General features: G+C 44.0%; 1 protein-coding gene across 1 annotated transcript in view; it reads left to right on the plus strand.

The window, feature by feature from the left end:
* Ildr2 (immunoglobulin like domain containing receptor 2) overlaps positions 1-24,833 on the plus strand; it is a 59,481-nt gene that overhangs the window by 24,725 nt on the left and 9,923 nt on the right. Inside the window, exons 5-7 of the mRNA XM_052199933.1 lie at positions 15,124-15,180; positions 18,034-18,180; positions 19,199-19,375. Coding sequence (XP_052055893.1) covers positions 15,124-15,180; positions 18,034-18,180; positions 19,199-19,375 — 381 coding nt within the window. The remainder of the gene's footprint in view (positions 1-15,123; positions 15,181-18,033; positions 18,181-19,198; positions 19,376-24,833) is intronic.

Raw genomic sequence — 24,833 nt, forward strand, 5'->3', positions numbered from 1 at the left:
TCAATTTGGAGATGTATAGAAGAGAGTCAGGGGAGATGAGTCAAACAGGATACAAGGATTTCTAACTAAGTGGGTAACCAGGCATCCCACTAACTAAGAAAGAGAACAGGGGGGAAATGCAGGTTAGAGAAGCAGAGGGATGAGTTGGGCCTTGGACATGTAGATTTTAAGATGTCTGTGGGACACTAACAGGGCTCCAGTGGCTGTGTTTCATTGGGACATTTCTCATAGTTTGAAACCCATTACATTAAGTAATTTAAGTAGTGTTACCCAAAATTGTCCATGGCAAAGTGCTTGCCAGTAATTGTACATGTAAGTCTGGAAATCAGAAGAAAGTGAGGACAGAAGAGAGTGGGTTTAAGAATCCTGACCAATAGATAGGCAGAACCACATGAGCATAGATGAATCACTCTAGATACTGTTATAAAATGAATGGGGCCAAGAATAGAGCGAACCCCTTGGTGGTGTGTTCTGGTATTACCTCGTGATAGTGGTAATATTGATACTGCACGTGTACTTTTCTTCCATTCCTTTCAAAACTTGGAGTTTCATAATAACATTAAATGATGGATTCTATATAGCCAAGGGCCAATACCTTTTCATGTTTATATCTGTCACATCAAGAGGGTTCTAACATAAAAATGCCTGAGAATGACAAAGGGGCAGAATGTATAGGTCATTCTTACTTTGTGCCTCTTAAATGTTACTGAATACTGCATGTCTTTGTTGACACAGTACACATCTGCAGTCTTAAGTGAAATAATATGGTTTCATCTCCTTTCCTTTCCTTTCCTTTCCTTTCCTCTCCTCTCCTCTCCTCTCCTCTCCTCTCCTCTCCTCTGCTCTCCTTTCCTTTCCTTTCCTTTCCTTTCCTTTCCTTTCCTTTCCTTTCCTTTCCTTTCCTTTCCTTTCCTTTCCTTTCCTTTCCTTTCCTTTCCTTTCCTTTCCTTTCCTTATAATGAGATTCTAAACCAGAATAGGAGATGGAGAACCTTAACAAAAGTTTTGAGGCCAAAACAATCAATCTTGAGGAAGTGAGGGAGATAAATCATAAAGGATGCAAGGAGTTCTAACTAGGTGGATAACCAGGCATCCCGTTAACTAAGAAAGGGAACATGGCTGGAAATGCAGGTTAGAGAAGCAGAGGGATGAGTTGGGTTTTGGACATGTTGAATTTAAGATGTCTGTGGGACACCAACAGGCTCCAGGGCTGTGTTTCATTGGGACATAAACCAATGAAATTAAATAAGTAATATAAGTATCTGCTTGGTCATAAACACTGGTCACAGTCTTCTTCTAGTTATATAAGTTATTTTTAGTGATAGATTCATCCCCTTGGGTACCACAAAAGGTACATCAAGTCTCATCAGGACTAAGAGCACCCTCTCCCACTGAGGCCTCTCCAGGCAGTCCAGCTAGGGAAAGGGGATCCACTTTTCTTTAGCCACTTTGGAAAAAATAGAATAAAATAACAGTGGTTAACATAGTAGTTATTCTCAGTGCTGTTAGAGATGCTTCAGGCTCCTGGCTTTATGTTGTGGAAACTACATAAAGCCAGGAAACTTTGGCTGTTGGAAAATATCTTTAGGGCTTCTTGGGTAGAAAAAAATAAACATAAATCTTATTTTCCATTCTTGTATCTTCCCAACACAAAAATTACCCTTAAGGGAGAAATCCTAATTGGCCCAATTAGGTCAGTTGTTCACTGTTTAGCACTGGGAAGTCAGAGGCTCTTGGGGGATAATCCACCAATATAAAGAGAATCAATACCTGAATACCCACCATACACATAACAAGTAAATGTCATCTGAAGCAATGCCAGCACTGTGCCCACTCACACTGAAAATAAACTGTAATTCACAATGCTTCCCTATAATACTTGTATGGGGTAGGAGAGTAGCAATTATTCCCTTCATCCTCCAATTAAAGAAAACCAGTGCCTTGCTGTTATGACTGTACCCCAGGTTTTAAAAGGTATCAGTGATTAAACCCTATTTTTTTTAATTCCTAACTTTATCTGTTCTCATAATACCACAAGTCCTGTGTATACTAAGATGCTATAGATTAAGCTATGTACTAAAAATTGTGGTTGCTGCTAGGGGCTGTAGGTCGCGATTTCTACTCACCCCAGGTTTACTTCCTTGGTTCTCTGCATTTCTTCCTTAATCTCTCTAAAACCATTGACCTAGGCCTTCACTTCAAAGACACAGTTGCTCTTGTCTAGATTGAATTCCTCCCTACTGAGCATGAGTCACCCCTCTTTCCACCCCATACATCTGAGCCTCAGTGACCATGGAAGCTTGTTCAGAGGTTTCAAAAATATCCAACGATGCATGATTCACGGAAACGGGAGGACAACCACTGTTTCAACATTAAACAGGAAAAACTATGCCAAACACCCTTTGCTGTCTTTTTGATGATTCAAAAGGTAAAGTCATTCTGAAGTTGGAAAGTGTTTTGGTGCTTTGAGATGGCCGTAACAGATACCTTAGAAATATTTAGACATGCTGGATGCTGGCAGGGCTCTACCAACAGATAGTCACAGAAGGTGGGGTGTCCAGAGAGCAGCCATTTAGGATTAGACGCTGGTCGGGGATTGGTGGCAGAATTGGCTGCCGCCATGCCACTGTTTGGGTAGGAGTAAAGTTCCCTGGGGCAGCTCCAGCTGGCAGGAGGAAGACGTCAGCATTTCAGGAAGGCCCCTGCAGGGAAGTTATTATTTTAAAATCTAAAAGCAGCCTGTTCTTTTTATTACTTAGTTCGATGTTCCATGTAAGGGCCTGACCTTTTCTTTCTGATGTCTCTTGTTATAGCCTGTTGTTTAATTTTAAAAGGGGGACAGGGGCCCCTGTGGAGATAGGCTAAGGGAAGAACACTCCTGCCTCTAGCCTGAGATTAGAATGAGAGGACGAGAGACAAAGGGTGCTTAGCTCAAGCTAATGGTAAATAACAGGTTTTTGGTTTTGTTTTTCAAATTTGAAATATATAGGTGGTTGGGAGAGATCACAGAAGCTCCTTCTCTGATGAGTGTTAACACATAGAACAAGTTCAACCCAGGTTGCCTAGATACAAGGAAAACAATATGGCTTTCCACAGGCCTTTCAGTTTTTTGTTTTTTTTTTTTAAATTTCATTTCAAAGGCCCCTGGATTTAAAAATTAATTCTCCATAGAAGGCAACTCCTCAAATTGCCATTCACTGCTTTGTTTTGTTTTTGATATTGTTTCTGTTTCAGAAAGAAAAGATCTTGCTTATTGATCACACTTTAAACCAAACAGAAAAGTAGGGGAAAATTATCCCTGCAAAGTCCAGTCTTTTGAGCTGTCACATTTCTACAATTATCTTGATTGCAAGGGATGGAGATTCCATCAAACTTAGGTGCATCTCTTGGCTTAGGTAATAGGCAATCCCCCGCCCCCAGGGGCATTCCCAGGTTCAATAAATGAGTTCTGGTGGCAGATCACTGTGTCACAGAGCCGGTCTGTCCTTCTGCCCTTGCCTCTCCCTGCTGCTCACTCCTCAGCTCCCCTTTCAGCCAAGGTCTCTTCACATGAAGCAATGAGGACCTGGACAGGACCCGCCTCTGCCCACCTCAGAAGGATAGACAGGCATCTGGTCTCTCTGCATAGTTCCTCTAATAGCCCTGTTGTTGGAGGGGGCCAGCCAACCCCCACTGGTGCTGCAAAGGGAAGAAGAAGCCCTTTCCTGAAGGAAACCAGGCGGTTGTTTCCAAATGGAGACGAAAGCAATGCCAGGCAGGCAAAAACACACACTGTTAACATTTTGTGGAATTCATCATCAGTTTCTGCTTCTTTATGGGCCAAATGTAGTGCTAACTGACGAGGCCAGAAATAGGTGTGCTCTCAGCAGGTCCTTGCGAGTAGGCACCAATTTGGGATTGATTCTTTCCCACAAATATAATGCTGCAGAATTACCTTTGTTTTCCTGTCATTTTCCTATTTTTTCCTACATCTCCTCCTGTGACTTACCCAAAAGTACAGCACAGATTACATAGACAAGTAAAAGAATGGGCAGGTTTGGATCTTTTTTTTTTTTCTTAATTCAAGCTATTCACAGTCTGGTGTCAGGTAGAAATAAATGTCTCTGCTCACTGGTATTTTTAAAAGCCATTAAGAACCGAATAAGTAATCGATGAATTTGGGGGAGGGGATATCTCCCACGAGGTGACTCCGGGGCTATTTAATGGAAGTATTTCCTAAGATTGTGAGGAAATGCCCTAGTGCCCACCCCTGCTTCCCTGCAGCTCCAGCTTGAATCCCGTCCCACATCCCAGCGATTTTAGTTCAGGCTGTTCAGAAAGGCTACTTGTTGCCAAGACTCCCCCTCCCCCTCTCCCTCTCTGCCAGCCACAGCCCGGTGCTGCTAACCAGGATGATGAGCCTATTAGAAGGGCCTCAGCTCCCCGAGTTCCCATGGCAACAGCCTCCTTTGGAGGTCTTTTGTTGCCTGCTAAAACTTTGATCTCTGAGAGTGGCTGCTGCTGTTTCCCTCTGGAAGATTTACAAACAGAGGAAGAAGAGTAAAAGAATTGGGGAAGAAAAAAAGTTTACTCCTGGCCAAAGGGAGTGAGGGGGGAAAATGAATTACAAGAGTCACACTCTGGCCCTCAGTCTAGAGAGAACCTTCAGAACTTCCCAGTTCTCTGTATTTCTCTCCCCACATTTCATTTCATTTGCAGACTCGACCAGGCTTCGACCAGGGTCGAGCATGCTTCATCCCTAGCAGGGTGGGAACAATCTACTTCAGCACACACCAGCACCTTCAGAATTCTAGACGGGTTGAGATAATTCCAAAGACTCCCATGAACAGAGGGGCAAAAATGAGGAGTGGGTTTTTCTGGGCAATGCTCTAACGTCTCTTCTCCAACCTCTTTGTCCTATCCCTGGCCTGGTCTGCCCTAAACTTTACTCAGGCACCTCTGTTGTTTTTGGTTTTATGAAGAATGAATGAGAAAATGTATTGAAAGGAGAGAGAGGAGAGCCAGAGGAGTTACCCAGGCATCTAACTCCCCTTAGAAACTGTAGCTAGGAGAAGAGGCATGAGTCCCTCCAAGATATGGAGCCAAGCCTTTGATGATCTGCCGGAGCTTCTCTTAGCTTCAAGAACTCGTTGCACAGTCCTAATCTTCTCACTGATAGACACCACAGAGCAGGTCAGTATTGCTTCAGTTCAGATTTATATTTAAATTGTGATAAAAAGAAAAAGTTAACGAGTTTAGTTTTTAGCTGTACTGGGATCCCACACAATGAAGACACAAAATACATAAATGACTTCATTGTGTCCCTATTAAAATATTGTGTCTTTTGTGAAGATAAAAGTTGGGGTTTGGTGTTGATGAAAGAACAGTAAAAAAAAAAAAAGAAAAGAAAAGAAAAGAAAGATTAAAGCTGTGCTTGGACAGTAAGGATCTACGTCACAGAGTCACAGATTCTCAAGAGGGGGTGCTTTGACCTCCAGGAGACATTTGGCAGTGCTCAGACACCTGTTTGGCTTGTCACACTCACTAGCAGGAGTTATGGACCCAAGGAGTAGAGAGGCTGAGAAGGCTTTGGAGCCTCCTACAACACAGACCGGCCCATGATACACACTGCTCTTACTTTACACATCGCAAATGCCAACAGTGTAAGTAAGTCTATTTGGATACTGGGCATGGTCCAGGGTGAACATGGTATCGAGGCTTGGAGCAAGACAGCCCTTGGTATACTAATACGAGCTTAGTTTCCCAATCTGTAGAAGAGAGGGGTCTTAAAAGTTACCCCAAAGGCTGATTGTTAAGAAAAAAAAAAAACCCTGGTGGATATTTGTTCCTTCTCCTCCTCTTTGGCACTCTCCACATGACCCACCAGTGTGTCATCCCTAATCTGAGGGAATCCTCTTTAAGGAAATCTATGTTGAGTATTCCTGCTAAACCCTTGGTTTATTAAGCAGATTTAATGGGCCACTTGTGAATTGTCCATTCAGAATAGACTAACATTTTCTCACTGACACCTGAGCCCCCTTTGAAATCATCCTGATGGTGATAAACTGGGGGTTTATCTGACCCAACACCCTTGTTGTCTTTGGGTTGCCTCATGTTGGTTGCTATTGGAAACACCCCGTTTTCTGAGGACTTAGGGATGTACAGCTCCCTTCAACTACATTAATCAACCACTGCAGCCCAGGGAAAGAAGGGTGCCTTCAAGGAATGGCAGTTGGTTGGGAAAAATACCCAAGGATTTCTGACTTGTCACAGCTTTGCACTGCCCTGGTCGCTTAAGAAAATAAATGAAGCCTGGCAGACGTGCCTCATGAGTGCCCGCCCAGTCCCTCAGCCACCCCAGCCCACGCTGGGGCCAAGCTTGCTCTTCCCTCCTCCTCACAAGCAGTCCAGCTCACTATTTTTTGCCTCACTTGTTGCTCATCCCTGTGGGAGGAACGCGCCCTTCAATTAGTGTGCATTCCTGACCACCTCGGTTGCCGTGGTTACCCCGGGTAGCGCTGGAGCAGCTGGGTCAACCAGTGCGCTCTTTGTGGTCCGCTGAGACCTCGCGGGGGAGGGGATGCTGGGCCAGCGCTGGAGTGGGTGGTACCGGGAAATCAGCTCAGTCCTCGGAGGAAAGAATGGCAGTCCCTCAAAGCCGGTCAGGAGACAGTTCCATTTTCTCCAAAGCCAGCTGCCGCTATTCAAAGCATGCAGGTTTGGTTCACACGGGGGACGGCGCCTCGGGTTCTGTTGAATTGGCTTCCCAGAGAGGGCTCGGGAAAGGGTCCACGATGGAAGCCCTTTATACCTCAAAAGGGCAGGCTACCAAGAAAGGGCAGGAACTCTGGCCTGCATGACCTTTTGAGCTGTGTGCGCTCAGTGCCTGCCTGAGACCTCAGGACCTTTTTTTGGTTAAGAAAAATAGTGGTCCCTGAATATCGGATCAAGTCTGGTGGATTTCTTTGTGCTAATCTGTTTCACCCAGCACAATAAAGTGCAAGAAACCACACTGGTCCCCACAAACGCAATTTTCTCCTTCAGTAGCATCCCGTCATCCTCATCGAATTTCGAGTCAGTCTAGCTCGCTTCTGCATCCCACCATCTCAGACCAAGTCAAGCCTGTTATATTACTAATGATATTTTCCATCCATTCACTGTTTGGGGACCGGAGGTTGGATCACTAGGGCCCTTTGCACAGGCTAAGTACCTTTGCAATCATTTTTATTATTGTTTATTAGTTTGCAGCAGCAGCATATGCCTTTTAATTAGATCACACTGTGTCACGATGTATCCAGTAATCATTTTCTAGTTGCAACTGCGAGAGGTGTGGCAATTTTTTTCAACAATCTCCAACATTTTCTACATCCAGAAATTATAGTTTCATTATGTAAGCAGAGGGACTCCACAAGCACAGCTGATTTCAGCTATTTAGTGCAAATACCAGGCGATTAGGAGGCACCATGACGTCATGGGGGCTGGGGGGGGGGACAGCGGGAGTAGTTAGACCCAGGTTCTATCCTTTGCTTGATTTTTTAGGCAGTTACACAACTTTCCTTAAGATCCTTAATCTCTCTGGCTTTCTGAAGACATCGGGTGGGGGCTGTGGTTTGGACTAAGCTTTGTGGTCCTTTTGAGCCACAAGATATGATTTTAAAATGTGTAAATAAAAGAAGCCAAGGCCTTTGACCAAACTTACAACCCACTGCCAAAGAGCTGGAAGCATTTATTAACAGTTAATTGCAGACTGTCCAATAGTAATCATTTTACAGAGAGAATTCACTGTCAAAATTATTCTCCTCTAAGTCTGTAATTTAAAGTGAACTAAAATATAAAAGACACAAAAGGAAAAAATAAACAGAAGAAATGCTTAAATACATAGTTTATAAATACGTGTGAAGGAAAGGGAGGCTCTATCCACATTTGTGACAGATAGTCATAAACTATATTTATTGGAAGCATGGTTGCCATGGGAATATAGAATAAAATCCGGCATGTGTGTGCCCCTGGGAAGTTTCCAAATATATTTGGTATTTTAAATAGCCATAGAAACAACCCTTAAAGCATGGTCATAGAAGCATCTTTGCACATACGGACAAGGGCCAGAGGAAGGCACCTGCTCTCCTCGGAGAGGTAGGAAGGCAATAATTTTGAGGATTGGGAGCAGAGCGTGCAGGGGGTGGATATAGTACAGCCCTGCAGATAGATCCAGAGCCTCTGAGGAAAGCCGGGAAGCAGATGTTGCTGAGGTGTGCACAAAACAGAGAGGGGAAGCTTTGCACCGCGAAGGACTGGGGAGGCGTTTGCTAGCCTCCTGAAGAGAAAATTCACTCGCACAGCACCCTGGCATGCCTGACAGTGTCTCTTGTTATTTTACTCAAACAAACAGACAGAGAGACCATGTCCCACACAATACAAGAATGGGAGGACTGCTCTCACCTCACCCTTACATGAGTTTCTCCACACTCTGTCTCTGCCCGCTGCATGCTAAGGAGCCAGATTTAGTCTCCCAAAACAAGTTCATATGGCATCTAGAATTTCACCTCCCTTTGTACTTTGAAGGCTTGGGCTATCAGACCCTGAAGGGCATAGGCAAAAGCAATCTCTTAGGGTTACATTTATATTCATATTACATCTCTGTAATGAATTCTTTTAATACACTAGCCTGGCCTGTTTTTACTGGTGTGAGTGAGGAAGATGTTCTATTGCCTGGAGTATGTTCTTGGCACTGAATGCTGATTCCCGGATGCTAACTGTTTTGCCATATGTTGAAAACTGATGCATGCATGGCCTCCACCTTAATTTTTGAGGCAGGGTCTGTCACTCGAGCCTAGAGCTCACTGACTTAGCTCATCTAGCTAGCCAGCTTCTTCTGGTGTCCTCCGTCTATGCCTTCTATGAACTGGGGTTATAGGCAGCCTGTCCAGCTGACGCTTACAGAGATCCTAGGTCCTTATTCTTATCCAGCAAGTGCTTTTTCCCAGTGGTCATCTCCTTTGCCTTTTGGACATCAAGATCTCTCTGGTCCCAGGACTTTAACTGGAGACACACTCCTTGCTTCACTCCCTACTTCTCCGTCCCATAGCTTTGTCTTTGCACATTCCATACCTCACTTCCTAGCAGCATTTCTTCCAAGGTGCTAATTTCTTTACCTTCTCAGAGCCCTCAAGGTAGTTCACATTGTTCCTTAGCAAAACAAGTGTTTGAACTGCATGGGTCAAGTGCTTATTACTTGTCTACAGGACTCTAACAATATGTTCTGCCAGAGACCTGTGCGACTGCTACAGTGGGGCCTTTCCTCCTCCAGGCTCCCTACTGACCCTGCACAACCTCCAGTGGAACATTATCAGTGATTCCTCTACATGTGCCTATGTTAGCAGGCTAGAAGTTCCCTTAGAGTGAGGGCTACACCCTAAGCTCAGCATCTCAGCAGCCCAGCACCAGAAGGTCCCTCATCCACCCATCAGAACTTTCAAAAGAGTAAATCCTCATGGTTTGGTAGGCTGCACCTCTAGCTAGGCTTCTGACATGTTGCTCATTATAGAACCTTCCTCCCAATCTAGTAGGCTCTTAACAGCAAAGATAAAGGAACTGTGCACATATGCACAGAAACATGCACACACATATGTGCCAAAGCACATGTGAACATGTATACACATGTTCACATTATACATACACACAGTCAAAGGAGGCTGACTAAAACAGACATAGCAGGAAGATGTTTGAGCTGCATGGGTGGGTATGGCTAGAAGGAGCACCACCGGTGACCTATCTCTGTTCCTGCTTCTGTTTACACCTGACAAAATAGTCACAGTCTTTGCTGAGTGAATGAATGAATGAATGAATGAATGAGTGGGCAGGAGATATTCTGAAGTGAACCGGAATATACACAAACAGCTCAACTGGGGATAACTTGGAAGTGGCAGTCTGAGGCAACAGCTGGATTTGACAGTTAGAAGGTAAGAGATGCAAATCGTGCATTCACAGTGCATGCTCCTGCTCTTGAGCATTGAACCCAAGGACCACATGTGGCTGTGTGGTGTATGCCAGCATGCTATGAGACTGATGTTTGTATGCATGCACGCACGAGCTTTTAGGACGCTTTATGCTTCTGCCTTATTCATGTGGAAATTTCCTTAAAGTAATGGGTTTTGCAAGCTTTGCAGAAAACTGAGCGTGCACATGAAAGCCACATTTTCTACTGAGAGTTTGAGCTATGATTTGAAAAAGAGTAAATATCGCTTTCTCTCCACAGGGTCTGCTTCCCCTCTTTCCCTTAGACATGAAAGTGACTTGTAATTACCTCTCTTAAGCTGAATTCTAGAAGGATAACAGTGATTCACAAGCACAGCGAAGCTCTGCTGAAACCCAGGCTGTATTTAGGGCTATTGTTTCCATTCTCCAAGATCAGACCCTCTCTGGAAGCGATAGGCGAGAAGAAATGATAGCGCATTTCTAACTGACAGTAGCATTTCTTAGGAATTGTTATGGAAGGAGCTGGAAGCAAGATGGTTTTCAGAAATATAAGATTGCAGCATAAATTCAATTTTTAAAATGCTGTTGACTCCAATAAAATCAGAGTCATGGTGCAAAAGCCCAAGAGCTCCACACTTTCCTGCTGTTGATACAGTGGTGTTGTCTCTTATACCAAAACTCTTACTACATCCTGAATTCTAAAGGCATTTCATTTCACCCACTTTACTGCAAGAGTCTCTCCCCCACGCCTCCCTGGGGCTAACTGCACTCAAGTGCATTATGGGAAGCCTTTACCTCGGGAAGCATCAGTTATTGACTGTTGTTGCTTCAGGGAAAACGAGAAGCTTGGTGTGTGTCTGCCTGTTAGAGTGTCAAAGCTTGTGAATTCCTCTCCATGTTTCTGATACATCCTCTCTTTAGTTTATAGTTTCCAATTTCAAAACAATGGCAAAGCCCAGGGTACAGAACAAAGGTTTCTTCATTGATCTGTTCCCCTATGATGCCCATTTTGTGTCCCCAGAAGTAAGAAAGGCTAAGAGGGTTGTGTCATACTGTGGCTTTGAAATCTTAATTTGGTCATTGGTAACTAGAGCTGTCATTCTCCATGTAGGAGCAATGTGAGAACACTGTCAAGGGAAACCAAACAGCCGATGGGGAAATCCCGCTTTTGCTGTGTGCATAAACCCTTTGGAGGTTGCAAGCTCATGATCTCAGGGTTCTGTACAACCGCAGACATGTTTTGTTTTGCTTCTCCACTATTTAAAAATATATGAATTGAGTTGCTTAACATATTTAAAGTTATGGTATTTCACCATCAAATCTGGGGTCTGGTGAACTTGAGTAGGGACTCATCTTATGCATTTCCATTGGGCAACAATTGGGTAGAGCCAAACAGTGGTGGTTTTGTAAAGACATTGCCATTTGAAACATCCCAATGTTCTCAGTTGTCTCTTAGATACACAGCTGTGCACATTTACACCACCAGCTAGCTCCTACAGACCTTTGGGTTTGAGGTCCCATTTGCTGAGTATAAGGTTGAAGATCTAAATATAGTGTCCAAATGAGGATATTTTACAAGCAAAAATTGGTACCTATTAATAATTGCATCAAAACCCTGGGCATAAATCAGGACTCTCTCAGAAAAATAAAAAGATATATGTACCATTACATCCAAGTCCTTCCATCTACTATGAGAAAACTGAGACCATGGAAGGGAGGGATTTGCCTGAAGTAGTCACCATATACATCATTCCCCACTGCCTTGACACCTACTCCAGTGTTTTTATGGTGTAACAAGTGGAATAAGTATGAAAATCATATCCTCTTTGGCCATATGGATATTTTATAGTTGATTGATATCATAGCCAGATGTGGTGACAGCACATCTGTAATCTAAGCACTCAAAAGGCAGAGATAGGATCGTTGAGTCGCATGCTAGGCTGGGCTACATAACAAGACTCTATCTCCAGAAACCCAAATTAATGAAAGAATAAGTAATAGTCAAAAATTATACACATACATACACTTGTCTATCATCTATAAATAATATGGCTAATGTCATGAGACCACCTACAGATTGGTAGCTTATAGAAAGAGTAAATTTATATTATGATTCCAATTAGTTGTGTGGCCCACAGCACACCTGGGGGTGTTTCAAACACTGGTAGACCTGAGATCTTCAGGATAAGCGTAATCACAGTTTCTCATTTAACTAGATACAAGATCTATATACCTTTCACTTGGGGAAGAAAACATAGCAAAAACCTACCATCAAGCATCTGATAACTGCTATGTTAACAAACATTGTTCATTCCTCTCATGGTCATTGGTTGTTATATGGTAAGGAGCATGAGTGTGTATGAGATGTCTAAGATCCCAGTTTCTTAAATCCTTGACCATCTGCTTATTCCCTTGTTTCCAAGACATATTTTTAGAGAAATTTCTGGATGAGATCATTATTATAATCATGTGCTCAGATTTTGCTACCAAAAACCCATCTCATCTCTTACCTAGGGAGTTGTGTAAGCCTTAGGGGCACCTCTTGGTGTTTTGTAAAGGAAATCTTCTGTTTTTTCTATTATTTTCTCTCATACAATATGCCCTGACCACAGTTTCCCCTTCCTCCACTTCTCCCAGTCCTCCCCAACCACCTTCCCTCACTCCCAGATTAACACCACCTATGTTTCCTTTCAAAAAAATAAGCAGGCCTAACAGGTATGTCATGTAACATGTTATAGTAAGACCAGGTGCAAACTCTCATATCAAGGCTGACCAAGGCAACTCAGTAGGATAAGAGTCCCAAGAAGCCGGGCGGTCATGGCACATACTTGTAATCCCAGCACTTGGGAGGCAGAGGCAGGCGGATTTCTGAGTTTGAGGCCAGCCTGGTCTACAAAGTGAGTTCCAAGACAGCTAGGGCTACACAGAGAAACCCTGTCTCAGGGGAAAAAAAGAGTCCCAAGAGCAGGCAAAACAGTCAGAGACACCCTCTACTCCCACTGTTAGGAGTCCCACAAGAACACCCAGCTACAACTCTATGGTATATGCAGAGGACCTAGCTCAGACCCACAGAGGGTCCCATGATTGTTGCTTTTCTGTCTCTGTGAGTCCCTTTGAGCCCCACTAAGCTGATTCTGTATGCCATGTTCTCAGGGCCAGATGCCTTTCTTAATGCCCATTTGGTTTTCCTTCTGAGAGACCTTGCAAATCTCAGAAGCATCTTCCCAAGTCAGCTGTGCAAAACTGGAAGTTCAAGAAGAGAGATTTTCTTGCCAAGGCTTGCTATAGCACAGCTGGTCTAAAGCATCAGACAATGATAATATTCCTTTAGCTATGCATGTAGCTTTCCAAATGTGGACCTGTTGCTCCTGCAGGAGGCTTGACTAGGATGCATGTTACCATGGTCCTCTCCTGCGCCTGTGGAGAGTCAAGGAAACAGAGCAAGCAACGGTTGCTTTTTCCCTACTCACTACTGTCTTTCCTCAGAGGCTGGATCCTCTCCTAATGTCCAAGGTGCCCTTCCCCCCACCTTTGACCTTTTCAAAGCGGCTTTTCGGTGGGCTTCCTTATAGAAGAAACCAGTGACTATCTGTGACTTCTAGACTCAAAATGTAAACCACACATTTTGTTTTTCTACACTTGATCGTAGCCAAAAGGTTGGGAAGTGATAAAGTTGTCTTCTAACCCACGTGTGTGAGTTTTGTTTTTATATGAAAGTCAGACTATAGATGGATAGATGGGAAAGTATGTTATGCTGTGTGTGTGTGTGTGTGTTCAAATCTGGACTCATAGTACTTCAAAATATACCTCTGGTTGCATCTAGCCAAATGAGAAGATGTATTTGTGTTTACCATTTAGAGCTCAAATGTACCAGTGTTTTAAATATCTCTAGATATGTTGTGGTCCAAGTCATTAACTAGATTCATTATGGAAAGTCATCATTGGTATAAACGACAACACTGTGGGCCTGTGGAAATATGATGTTCAACAGCTACCCGTGGCTACTAAGCCCCTGAAATGGCAATATGTTGTGGATACTGACGTAAGTGAAAAAATAAACTAAGTTCATTGCTTCCGTTTGTGTGTACAGTTTTAATGTTATTCTAGAAAAGATAAAATTGCCCATGTTGTTAGCATTGTACTGTCATTGGATGCTGCTGTCCTGGCAGTGTTTGCCACATGCTGAAATAAAGAAGGATTCAGCTGCATGCCTTAGATGTATCACAGTGACCCTTTATCATCACCAGAAAGACGGGCCATTTGCTACTTGCATCCTGGCACAGCTTTCTATTTTGTTAGCAAAGTTTCAGGGTGGTAGTGATACCCCAGGCCTTTCCCTCGACATAAGAATATGGTGAAAACATGCCGCATATCTCCTATAACTCAGTCTCACCTCCCCCCCCTCACATCATCTAGCATCGTATTTCCTGTACAGCTAACTCTTCACTTGCCAGGGTCCCCGAGGAGCACCTGTTCTGACACCAATCCTGAAGTTTCTATGCAATATCACACAGAAGGCGCTTGGGTACATACCATGCCAGCTGTGGGTGCCATATGGAAAAACCATACCATATACATATGTACAGAGTATTTCTGAAGCCAGAAGGAGTGGAGAGGAGTGTGTAGCCAGCCTAGCGTTATCTTTTCGTTGCCTTTGAACATTTTAATCATTGAGATATCTTTAAGCCATAAATAGAACCATGTAGCTAGTTAACTCTAAGTTAAGACCAAATATGTACTTTTTGTTTTGATATGGACGTGGGGCTGTGTGTGGATTGTATGAAAATGTAGATTGAATGTTTAGATACAGATGGGTTTGACTTTCCACTGAAGTGTGTGGAGAAGGATCTGTGAGTGCTTGGGGATGGTGCGTGTCTGTCTGCTGAAGCAGGATTTCTCATTTAGAGGCAGAGATTTCCTCTTCCTAGTCAATAAGGTCCCCTTTCTGCTTCCACCTAGGGTAGGTGCACCCGTCCCTTGGACGGCTGCCAAAACTACTTGGTAGAGTCATTCCCTTTGACCAAGGCCAGCCTTGATGTGTCTCTCCTAACACAGGGCAGACAGACCAGTGGCCCTACGAGGGCTTGGCTCTGCTGGGCACCAGGAACAGGGCTGCAATTTCCTTTGGAGTAACCTCTTCCCTTCTTCTTCTCCTTCTGCTTCTTCTAGGCAGGACAGGGCTGCTTGCTGATCTCTTGCCCAGTTTTGCTGTGGAGATTATGCCAGGTACTTGGTCATTTAACTATTTTCTGTCACTCCATCTGTCTGCTTCTGCGTTAGTCACTAATTAGTTGTTTGAGGGTTTGGTTTTGTTTGTTTGTTTTTTGTTTTGTTTTGTTTTGTTTTTGGCACATTGATCTGTATAATGTTTGTTGTCTTTTTCCAGGATGAACTAATCCCCTTGGATGAGCCTTTTGTATACCTTCTTTTTCTAGGTCCTAAAAGAACAAAGAGAATTAAGAATAAGAGGAGATAGAGACCCAGTCCCTTGCTGTGAGGCATGCAGCCTCATCGCTTATTTCGGGGCCCATCTCAGTATTTCACTTGTACCCAGATAGTACATGCCCTTAAGTATTATTTATTTATATTCCTTATTTCTTATGCTTACCCATTTACTATTATACAATCATGTTACACTGAAGTGCCTTTTGTAACATTACCAAAAATCTTTTTTCTTTTTTAACTTAGGAAAGACATGTCTTCCTTCCTGCCAAAGCATGCATTCCCAGACCTATACTTGTATATTTAGACCTTGGAAATTCCTAGGCATCCATGGACCATATGTCAAGATCACTAACCCAAATACAGATCTGCGTCTCTTCATATAGCTTCAGGTGAATGTACCAGCCAGACAAACCAATCTGGTGCTGAACTGTAGCTTGCAGTTGAAGGGGGTTCAGGGAGAAATAGAATTGAATTATAGAAAGGATGGTACCCATAAAAGAAATATCAGAGGGTCTAATTAGCTTTGATTTCTGCCATATTGTTAAGATCCTCCTAATAGTAACAGAGAGATAGGAAATATTTCTGGTTGTTGGTTTTGGATTGATTGAATTTTTAAGAAATGTCCAGAGTCTTCCAAATCCAGCTCCACTAATTGTTCCTCTATGAATTAATCCAGCCTTTTACCTTTAGTTGGCCAACCAAACTCAGATCCTTTTCCTTATTGCTATTATGCTCAAGGACACAGAGAAACATTGTAACCACTCTTATCAAGACTTCCCTCCATTTTGAAATTTATTTACGCAGATAAAATAAAAGTTACCTACAATGTTTCAAAGTAAAATAGTTGTATCTCCCAAGTCCAAAGAAGAGTTTCTGTATTTTATATCCAGTCATGTTCACCTCAGTTTCCTTTTCTTTGGCCCCAAGAACCCCTTCACTGACTTGTTTGTTTATTTCCCTATTTATTTATTTATTTATTTATTTATTTATTGAGAAGGGCTCTTGTTAGCATAGGCTTGCCTTATCTGGTACTTGCTGTGCCGCCCAGGCTATCTTTCAATTCACAGCAACCCTCTTTCCGAAGAAAGCTAAGAACGTGCTAAGATTACAGGCGTGCTCTGCCAAGCCAAGCTCAGACAGCACTGGTTTGTTTCTCAGTATCACCTGCTAGTCTCTGTCCTTAACTGCTGCAGTTCCCTATAGTTGACCTAAACACCTCAGAGATAAAATGACCGTCTTAGGTGTTTTACTTACCAGGCTTGGGCTACAGCCACTTGCTATTGTTATCCTCTGCAAGAATGTTGTCCACACAGTTCAAGCTTTCTCATTCCCTAGTTGAAGAGAGGTTGGCTTGGCCTTGAATGTATTGCAGATGGATAAGTGGGGGCCATTCAAAACTATGAGCTGTTTGTTTGCTCTCTGAGGAAATGATGCCCCAACCAAAGGTCAAATGACTCAGCAACTGTCACAAAACTCTTTACATGTGAAAGTCACATTCTCAAGTCCTCAAATGAATATTTGTTTAGTGGGAGGGACAATTAATAACCAAACTTTAAGAAAAACAATATCTACTGAAGTTCATCATAACGAGATTTTGAATGGATAGCTTTCAACCACTTTCATCTTTTGGCCTTTAAGGAAAGTGTGGCTTGTACTTGTGTGTCCAAGTCTCCAGGAAAGATGTGGGCTCATCCCAAGCCCAATAGCGTGATATTGAGACAAGTCATCTGAGAGTCATAGTCACTTTTATGTGAGCCAGAATAGAATTTGCTTCCTTTTAAGTCTTTTGGATGAGCAAATTAAAGGAAATTAATGTTCAGCCTCAGACAGAGCTATGAAAATTATAAAAGTTGACAAACACATTAGCAGTGCTATTCATCAGTGCTCTGAGCTATGCTGGCTGGCATGCTCATCTTGAGAGTGGTTGAACCAAACCCATACCCTGGGGATGGGGGCTAGATCTCTATTTGAAATGATATGTTTTTCCCCCTCCCTGCTAACCATGGATAGTTATTGAGGTTTAAGCAAGAGTTTTGAACTTCTGCCCTGGAGCTAATGGCAGGAAAGGTATCCCAGGAAAGCAGACCAACACACTCTGATCCTGGACCATATAAAGGGCATGGAGGTGCATAGGCCTACCCCAACCTAAAGATTTTCAGATTTTGTTTGTTTGAGGTGGGGTCTCACTTGTAGTGCAGACTGCCTTGATCTATCTCAGCCTTCTGAGTGCTGGAACTATAACGTTGGTCCTCGATGTAAGGCAAGGACCTTTTTGGCCTCATTATAAAAGACACACATTTATAGAATCCACCAGTTGGGAACCCAGCACACAACAGGCCACCCCTCAGCTTTTGTCCTATCTTTGTTCCAGTTAGGAACCCCAAAGTCTCCAGTCACAGAGCTGACTACTTGATGCACCCCAAGAGATACAGGTCACCTGGTTCTCTTTTCTCTATGCCCTAGCATTTCTCACTCTGAGTACTTCATGGGTCCGGAGCCTCTATGTCCTGGTTAGATGTCTTTTCTTCCCCAGGTCCTTCCCACTCACCTCTTTTGCAGGGGGGACACCCATCCATGTATGCCGTGTCCTGAAGGGGAGCCACCTCGAGTAGATTTCTTTGTGCATCCTTCCAGAGTGGGTGTTTGTCGGCCTGGTGATCCTGGGAATCTTCCTCTTCTTCGTGCTGGTGGGGATCTGCTGGTGCCAATGCTGCCCTCACAGTTGCTGCTGCTATGTCCGCTGCCCATGCTGCCCGGATTCCTGCTGCTGCCCTCAGGCCTGTGAGTAAGGGATCCGTGGGGAGATGTGGAGCCATCCAAAGAAACATCACCTCTCCATTTGACAGCCATGTGCCCTGAGTTCCCCCTCCATCCCTTACCTCCGGCTTCAGGGAAGACTGCTCTCGTTCTCCACCTCACCTCCATGCATCTCTCTCCTTCTGCATGCGGTTTATCCACACGTGTCATGCATTTCTAACGCTCATGGACATTGCAGATTCAAGGAAGGGAGGGATCAGAATGGTGATGTTTGGGGTAACGCTGTACCCTCTCCTTGGGGCATTCAAACAGAGAAAACCTACATTGGCCGTTGTCCTTTGGTGCAGAGAACGCCCTCCTTTTATAAGTCAAGTATAAGAACTATGACTTGTGGACCTCATCCAGCAGACACCCATGAGTTAGTTCTATTTACTCTTAAGATGAACCTGGCCACAACAGGGATCAGTCCTCATTTGGGGATGCACAGGGTCAGCTTACTGGCCAACCCCGGGAAGGCACTGTGTTTGACATCCCAACCACAAACCAAATACATTTTGAAAGAGAGGCACACACTATCTTTAGAACCTTTAGGAATGAAACAGTGCAGGAAGGACCTGGGTGACTGTGTCTGTTTTTGAAAACACAGACGGGGAACTGTAAGCATACCCGGTGCTTTCTTAGCCTCCTGGAAACATTCTTGAATGACCCTTTTGCTAACCCCCTCCGGAGGAACCATGGTAGCTCCTAGACAGGGCAGTTCTGAGTGGAGATGCCGCCATGATGGCTCCTAGATCCGTTTCAGTGTTGTCCGGTCGCCAGATTCTAAACTCTGTAGTTCCTCCAGTGGCTGCCTGGTGCATGGAGCTGGCGGGATCCCTGGGGAGTGGTGCTGGTGATTCCAGTGAACCAGTTCAGTCCTGGAAGAATGAACACGTGTGTTTAGGGACAACCTTGAAAGAATGGAACCCCAGGGATTTCGGGTGGGAGTGGTTGTGGAGGGTGGGACTACATAATCTCTCTCGCTCTTCATCTCCCTCCACAGTGTATGAAGCAGGGAAAGCAGCCAAGGCCGGGTTCCCTCCCTCTGTCTCCGGTGTCCCTGGCCCCTACTCCATCCCCTCTGTCCCCTTGGGAGGAGCCCCCTCTTCTGGCATGCTGATGGACAAGCCGCATCCACCTCCCTTGGCAACAAGTGATTCCACTGGAGGAAGCCACAGTGGTAAATGTGGTCCCACCCTGCCCCACCCGACGCTGGACCAGGGCCCTCCCTCGTTCCTTGCGGATAAGGACAGTTAGTTCTTCAGTGATGTGTTGTTGGTCTCTGTTCCAGAAATAGGGCCCTTCCAACTGAGGCAGATATCTTTTGGGGTGCACATCAGGCTTTCCAGGGCGCTCAAGGACACTCCAAGTCTCTCTTTCCTTTTCATGGTCTCATTAACTAAAACTATAAAGAGAAGGAATTTGCTACTTAAAATATGCTTATGCTGTTAATAGTGATCTCATGCCCACCTAGTGTTTGGGACTGTATTGGGGAGTGTGAGGGACAGTAGACTGTGTAGAATGTGGTTTCTCAAAGGAGGGAATAGACCTCCATTCAGACAATATGATGCTGAAGAATATAGGCCAAAGATAAGAGAGCTGGAGTTATTACTACTGTGGCTTCATGGAGGAGATGAAATCTGAACTCGACCAGGATGGTTGAGAAATGCTTAGGAAAACTGTGTGGCAGCTGACTGTCACAGTGCAGGAAGGTCAGTAGTCCAGTGGAATCCCAGAGCACAGATTGTGAACATGTCAGTGTGTAGCTTGTCAGGCTGTCTGGAAGAAGACAGAAGGGTTTGCTGGAGACTACAGCGGCCCTTGATGCCTGTCCAAAAGAGCAAGTGAGAGCCACCCTAGGCAGATTGTTGAGCTAGCAGGCGGTGAGGTGGGCGGCTCAGGGGCAGAGAACAAAGCTCTGGATACATTGTTCAGGTATACTGGTTTATGGTGGGAATCAAAATACCAAGTAAATCTGAGAAATACTTTGAAAGAAGAGAGATGTTAAGAGATAAAGCAAAGGAAGAAGACTTCAGGATGACCCCAAGTTATCTAGCACTACTAATCAGAGACAGAAATTCGGTGAAGAGGGCTGATTAGAGGGACAGTCAGCTTCATTAGGGATAAGTAGAGGCGGGGGGGGGGGGGCAAAGCCAGATGGAGCGGTAGAGACATGTTGTAATACAGCTTACCCGGAGGCATTTGAACAGGGTTACAGGGCTATGAAGGTTAAGACTGCATCGCTGACTTCAGTGGCGGCAATTTGTATATGTGGGAGGTGAGAAAGGGGACCCAGCCCACATAATGAACCCCCAGTGCCTGGCGGTGGCAGGAGTGGGTATCCTCAGTGAGTAATTGGTATTTGTGTATGCGTTTTTTTCTCTTCCCTGGAACTATTAGTAGAATTCTGACGTCTGAGACTGAGGATGAGTCACAAACTGAGAAGGAAAAGCTAATGATCAAGGATGTGCAGGGAAAGCAAGAGACAGACAGCACGGTCTATTTCCCCGAAGGGAGGGGTGGGCGAAGGAGACCGACCGACATCACACAGGCTTTCAGTTGCTGCTTCCCTTTACACCCTACCTTTCCTTTCTCTGGATCATCAGGACTCCCCCACTTTACTCTTCATTTAATGGATTATCACAATAAATTAAGTCTTATTAATAAACCAGCAAGCCTTCCCTCTCTCCACTTTCTCTTTTTCTTTCTTTCATTTTTATGTTTTCCTTTCTAAAATAGGGGCTTACTGTATAGCGCTGGCTACCCTGAAACTTGCTCTGTAGACCAGGCTGGCCTTAATCTTTCCTCCATGTCTGCTTGTTGCAGTTTTTCATCGTTTTGGCTCTATCCCATCATACTAACCAATAGAAAAGAAATGTGTTATGACAAGAATTCCTAAGACACAGTAGCTGCTGGGCTGGCTGCTCACATGGTCTGGTGGCCTCCACACAGGACAGATTTCTTCTTTTCATGCTGTCCTTTTTAGCACATGCTTGGCTGGCTCCCTTGATGACAGCAATAGTTAGGAAAGGCATCTGCTATGAGCTATGTAGAAAAGAGCCCTGTGGTTACCAAGCGGGAGAGGAAAAGAGGCACCTGACTCCTTTTCCACTGTTTACAGCTGCTACTCAGGTCCTTCTCTGTTGCTATGACAAAAGATGGACTTCTCCCAGGCTGGTCTAGAACCATCCCTTTGGCTGAAGATCCACACTTCATCTGGTTTACACCTCCCAGCTCTGGCCTTCTGTCTTGGTGTCTCTTCCCTTTCACCATTCAAAACATGCTCATGTCTTTCCCGTAGGAGTACAGCCATTTGTAAGACATCTCAACGTGGCTTCTCCATTTATCCTCCACTCCTCAAAGCCAAAACTCCGAGGAAGAGCTTTTAATAGTCAGCGTCTCTGTTTCCTCCCCTCTCACCAGCTCAGCTATCTTCCTCCTTGCTCCTGCCAAGCTGCCTCATTGCTAAGTCTGATGGCTGCTTCTCAACCCTCTTCTCTCAAACCTCTCTTCTCTTCTCTGAAACCCTGGCTGCCCCTGATGCGATTGTCCCTCTGTGCCTTTCTGGCTCGACATTCTGTTGTCACTCTACCTGTTCTGACAGTGCCGCTTTCTTTCTCTGTGCGTCTTCCTGGCGTTGGTGTTCCTGCTTGGTCTGTGGTCCGCTGTCTGGAAAATCCTACCTACTCCCATAGCTTCAGTCACCATTCATGTCACTGACGATTCCCAGTCACAACTTTGCAGACTTCTGCTGCTAAGACCCTTATATCCAACTGTTTCTGTATGTCTCCAGCTGGATGTCTTACAGGCGTTTAACCTTGGCCTCTAGGAATTCAGTCTACTGTTCCTCCCTCCAACCTCTTTTAGCTTTTCTACTTCAAACCTAAGTCTATATAACTCATCCTACTGGGTAACATCATTATCTGCTTAGCAGCTCAAATCAGAACCAAGATCTCCTTATTCTTCACTCCTCTCGTCCGGCCTGTCACCAAGGCCTTCCAATTATACTTTAACCCTGAGCTGTTTTATTTCCCTCCACCCCTACAGTAACTGTCTTGGTTGGTCCTCACTGCCTTGCTTACTGAAATCAGCTCCCCTGCCCCTTACTCCTGCCCTGCTCTCACCCATTTTATCTGAGTATACCTGGACTCTATTCACCCAAAAGAATGGACTAGACAAGGAGGATTTTGAAATGTCATTTTTAAATTAATAGGGATGTGCCTCTCTCTATATATATGCCTACTGTATGTACACAGAATATGCAAATTTTAAGACTCACTTCTCCCACAGTTGAGCTGCTGTCACCCTGGGGGTGGAATCTGGCAGCTGTTCTATCATCCATAAACAGCCTTACTGAGCTTGTTAAGATAGGACAGGAAGAACAAGCCTACATCCATGGAAGTTCACCTTGGAGACCGCCTGCACGGGGTTTCTAAGTCAGATTTGGCCTATAAATGGGGAAATTGATTGAAAAAAATTCCAACCTTAATTAGGTCAAAATAGCAGCTTAAATGACAAGTTTTTTTGAGATTATAGTCTGGTGTCACAGGTGATTTTCTAATGTCCTCTCTCTAGTAAAGTTAAAATTAGAAAACGGAGTAAGAGAGAGGCCGAGACACAAAGCAAAAGGACTTGGACCAGGCTGAACTGGAAAACAGAAATAAATCATCCATGCCCCTGAGCTGAGACACCACCAGGAAAAAGTCATTTTCTAAATATGCTGGACTTCGGCCAACAGTCCAGGACATTTCTTATTAAAATACGATCACACTTCAAAGCATTCTCCTGCCTTTAAATTATAGATAAAAACCAACCTGATACAGTTCCACATCTCTCTCTCTCTCTCTCTCTCTCTCTCTCTCTCTCTCTCTCTCTCTCTCACACACACACACACACACACACACACACACACACACACAGTATATGACCTTGGATGGCTTTAAAAGTGTTGTGTAGATCAAGCTGGTGCCAGCTCAGGGCAATCCTCCGGCCTCAGTATTCCATGTACTGGGATCATCTGCGTGTGCCATAGCACATGGCTCTACCTTTTTACAAATCAGGGGACAGTCTGTAGCTGGCACTGGTAGCACACACAACCCCAGCACTCAGGAGGCAGACAAGTGGAGCCACGAGTTTGAGACCAACCTGGATTGCATGGCAAGTTCAAAGCCAGCCATTTCAAAAAAAAGTGTATGAATTTCCCCAGCTCTCAAAGAAATTAGAAAATTGTAGTCTATCAGGATCATTTCTGAAGGTTTGTTAAAGGAAATGAAATGGGTAAGAAATACGGAGGAGTATATAGAGAAACTGTAACACGGTCAGAAAGGAAAATCACATTGTCAGAAAGGATGGGGAAAGATTTTTCTGGTGACTCATGCGCTCTTGAGTGCATACAAGACACAGAGCCAGATTCTATGAGAATGCGAGAAGAATTTAGTGTGCACTACAATCAAACTTGCTTATAATTTTATATAAAAATATCCACACCCTTTAAAGGGAGAATTGTCTTGATTTTTAGCAACTAAAACCGAACAGAGGCTGCTAAGTCTGAAGAGCAATCACTTGCCTCTGTCTTTTGACAAATTAGAAGAATTTAAATTTCTGAAGTCTCCAGGCTCCTATGATGGAGAAGTCAAAGTTGAAATATTATGGCACAGTGGGGTCTCTTTTAAACGACAGTATTGAAAGCTAAAACTATTCTCTTCCCATGGGGCTGTAGTTACTGTATATTCTCGGAAATTGATAACTCATGCATACAGTCTAATCTGTATCATAATGAGGAGTATAATTATTTTTTCTAATGATACTGAAAGCAATCTTACTCTACTGCCAGCTACTGTGGCTCGGCATATCTGCTCCTGCTCTTCTGGGAGACAGCTAGTACCTAGTTACGTAGAGTACCAACCCTCTCTTATCCATGACCTTTATTTTGGCGTCACTAAAGGCTTGCTGAAAAAGTGCTTCCCATATAAAGAACTCTTAGGCAGAGCCAGGACTCCGGGTAGAGGAGGCCCCTCCCTAATGCCTACAACTATGCTGGTCTTCTTTCCTTAGAAAATGCTCACCAATAATGACAGACATAAAACCTTCTTGCTTCCCCAGACTACCATTCAAACCCTTCCCTTCCTGGTTAAAATTCTCCAGTAAATCACCCGCATAGCTTCCTATGCCATACTTTGTAACCCACTAAACACTGCTAGTCACAATTTTCATTCATTCATTCACCAACTTAACCATGCCTTCATCCATTCATTTGAACGTGCATGTTTTGAGCTTCTAAAATGTGCCAGGTTCTGTGCTAGATCCTAGAGTTACATAGGCGAACTGAGAAATCTAGTAATTGTCTTCTGGGAGATTATAGCCTATGGATTAACACCAACAATACACTTTCCAAAGAAGCATGAACCCCCCTCCATAGGCTGGGAGACATTCAGCAAATCTTTAGTACTCGTTATATATAAAACACAGTCTTAGGCACAGGGAAATCTTGAATTATAATGTCTTCAAAAATTTTAAGAAGATTATAGGCATCTATATAAAGAACTTGGAACAAACTAGAATATCTTAAGGCCTATAATACAAATTCATATCAAATGATTTTTAAGTTAGGAAAAAGATTGGAACAGAGAGAGACACAC

The sequence above is a fragment of the Apodemus sylvaticus genome, chromosome 12 (genome assembly GCF_947179515.1).
Source record: "Apodemus sylvaticus chromosome 12, mApoSyl1.1, whole genome shotgun sequence".
NCBI lineage: Eukaryota > Metazoa > Chordata > Mammalia > Rodentia > Muridae > Apodemus > Apodemus sylvaticus.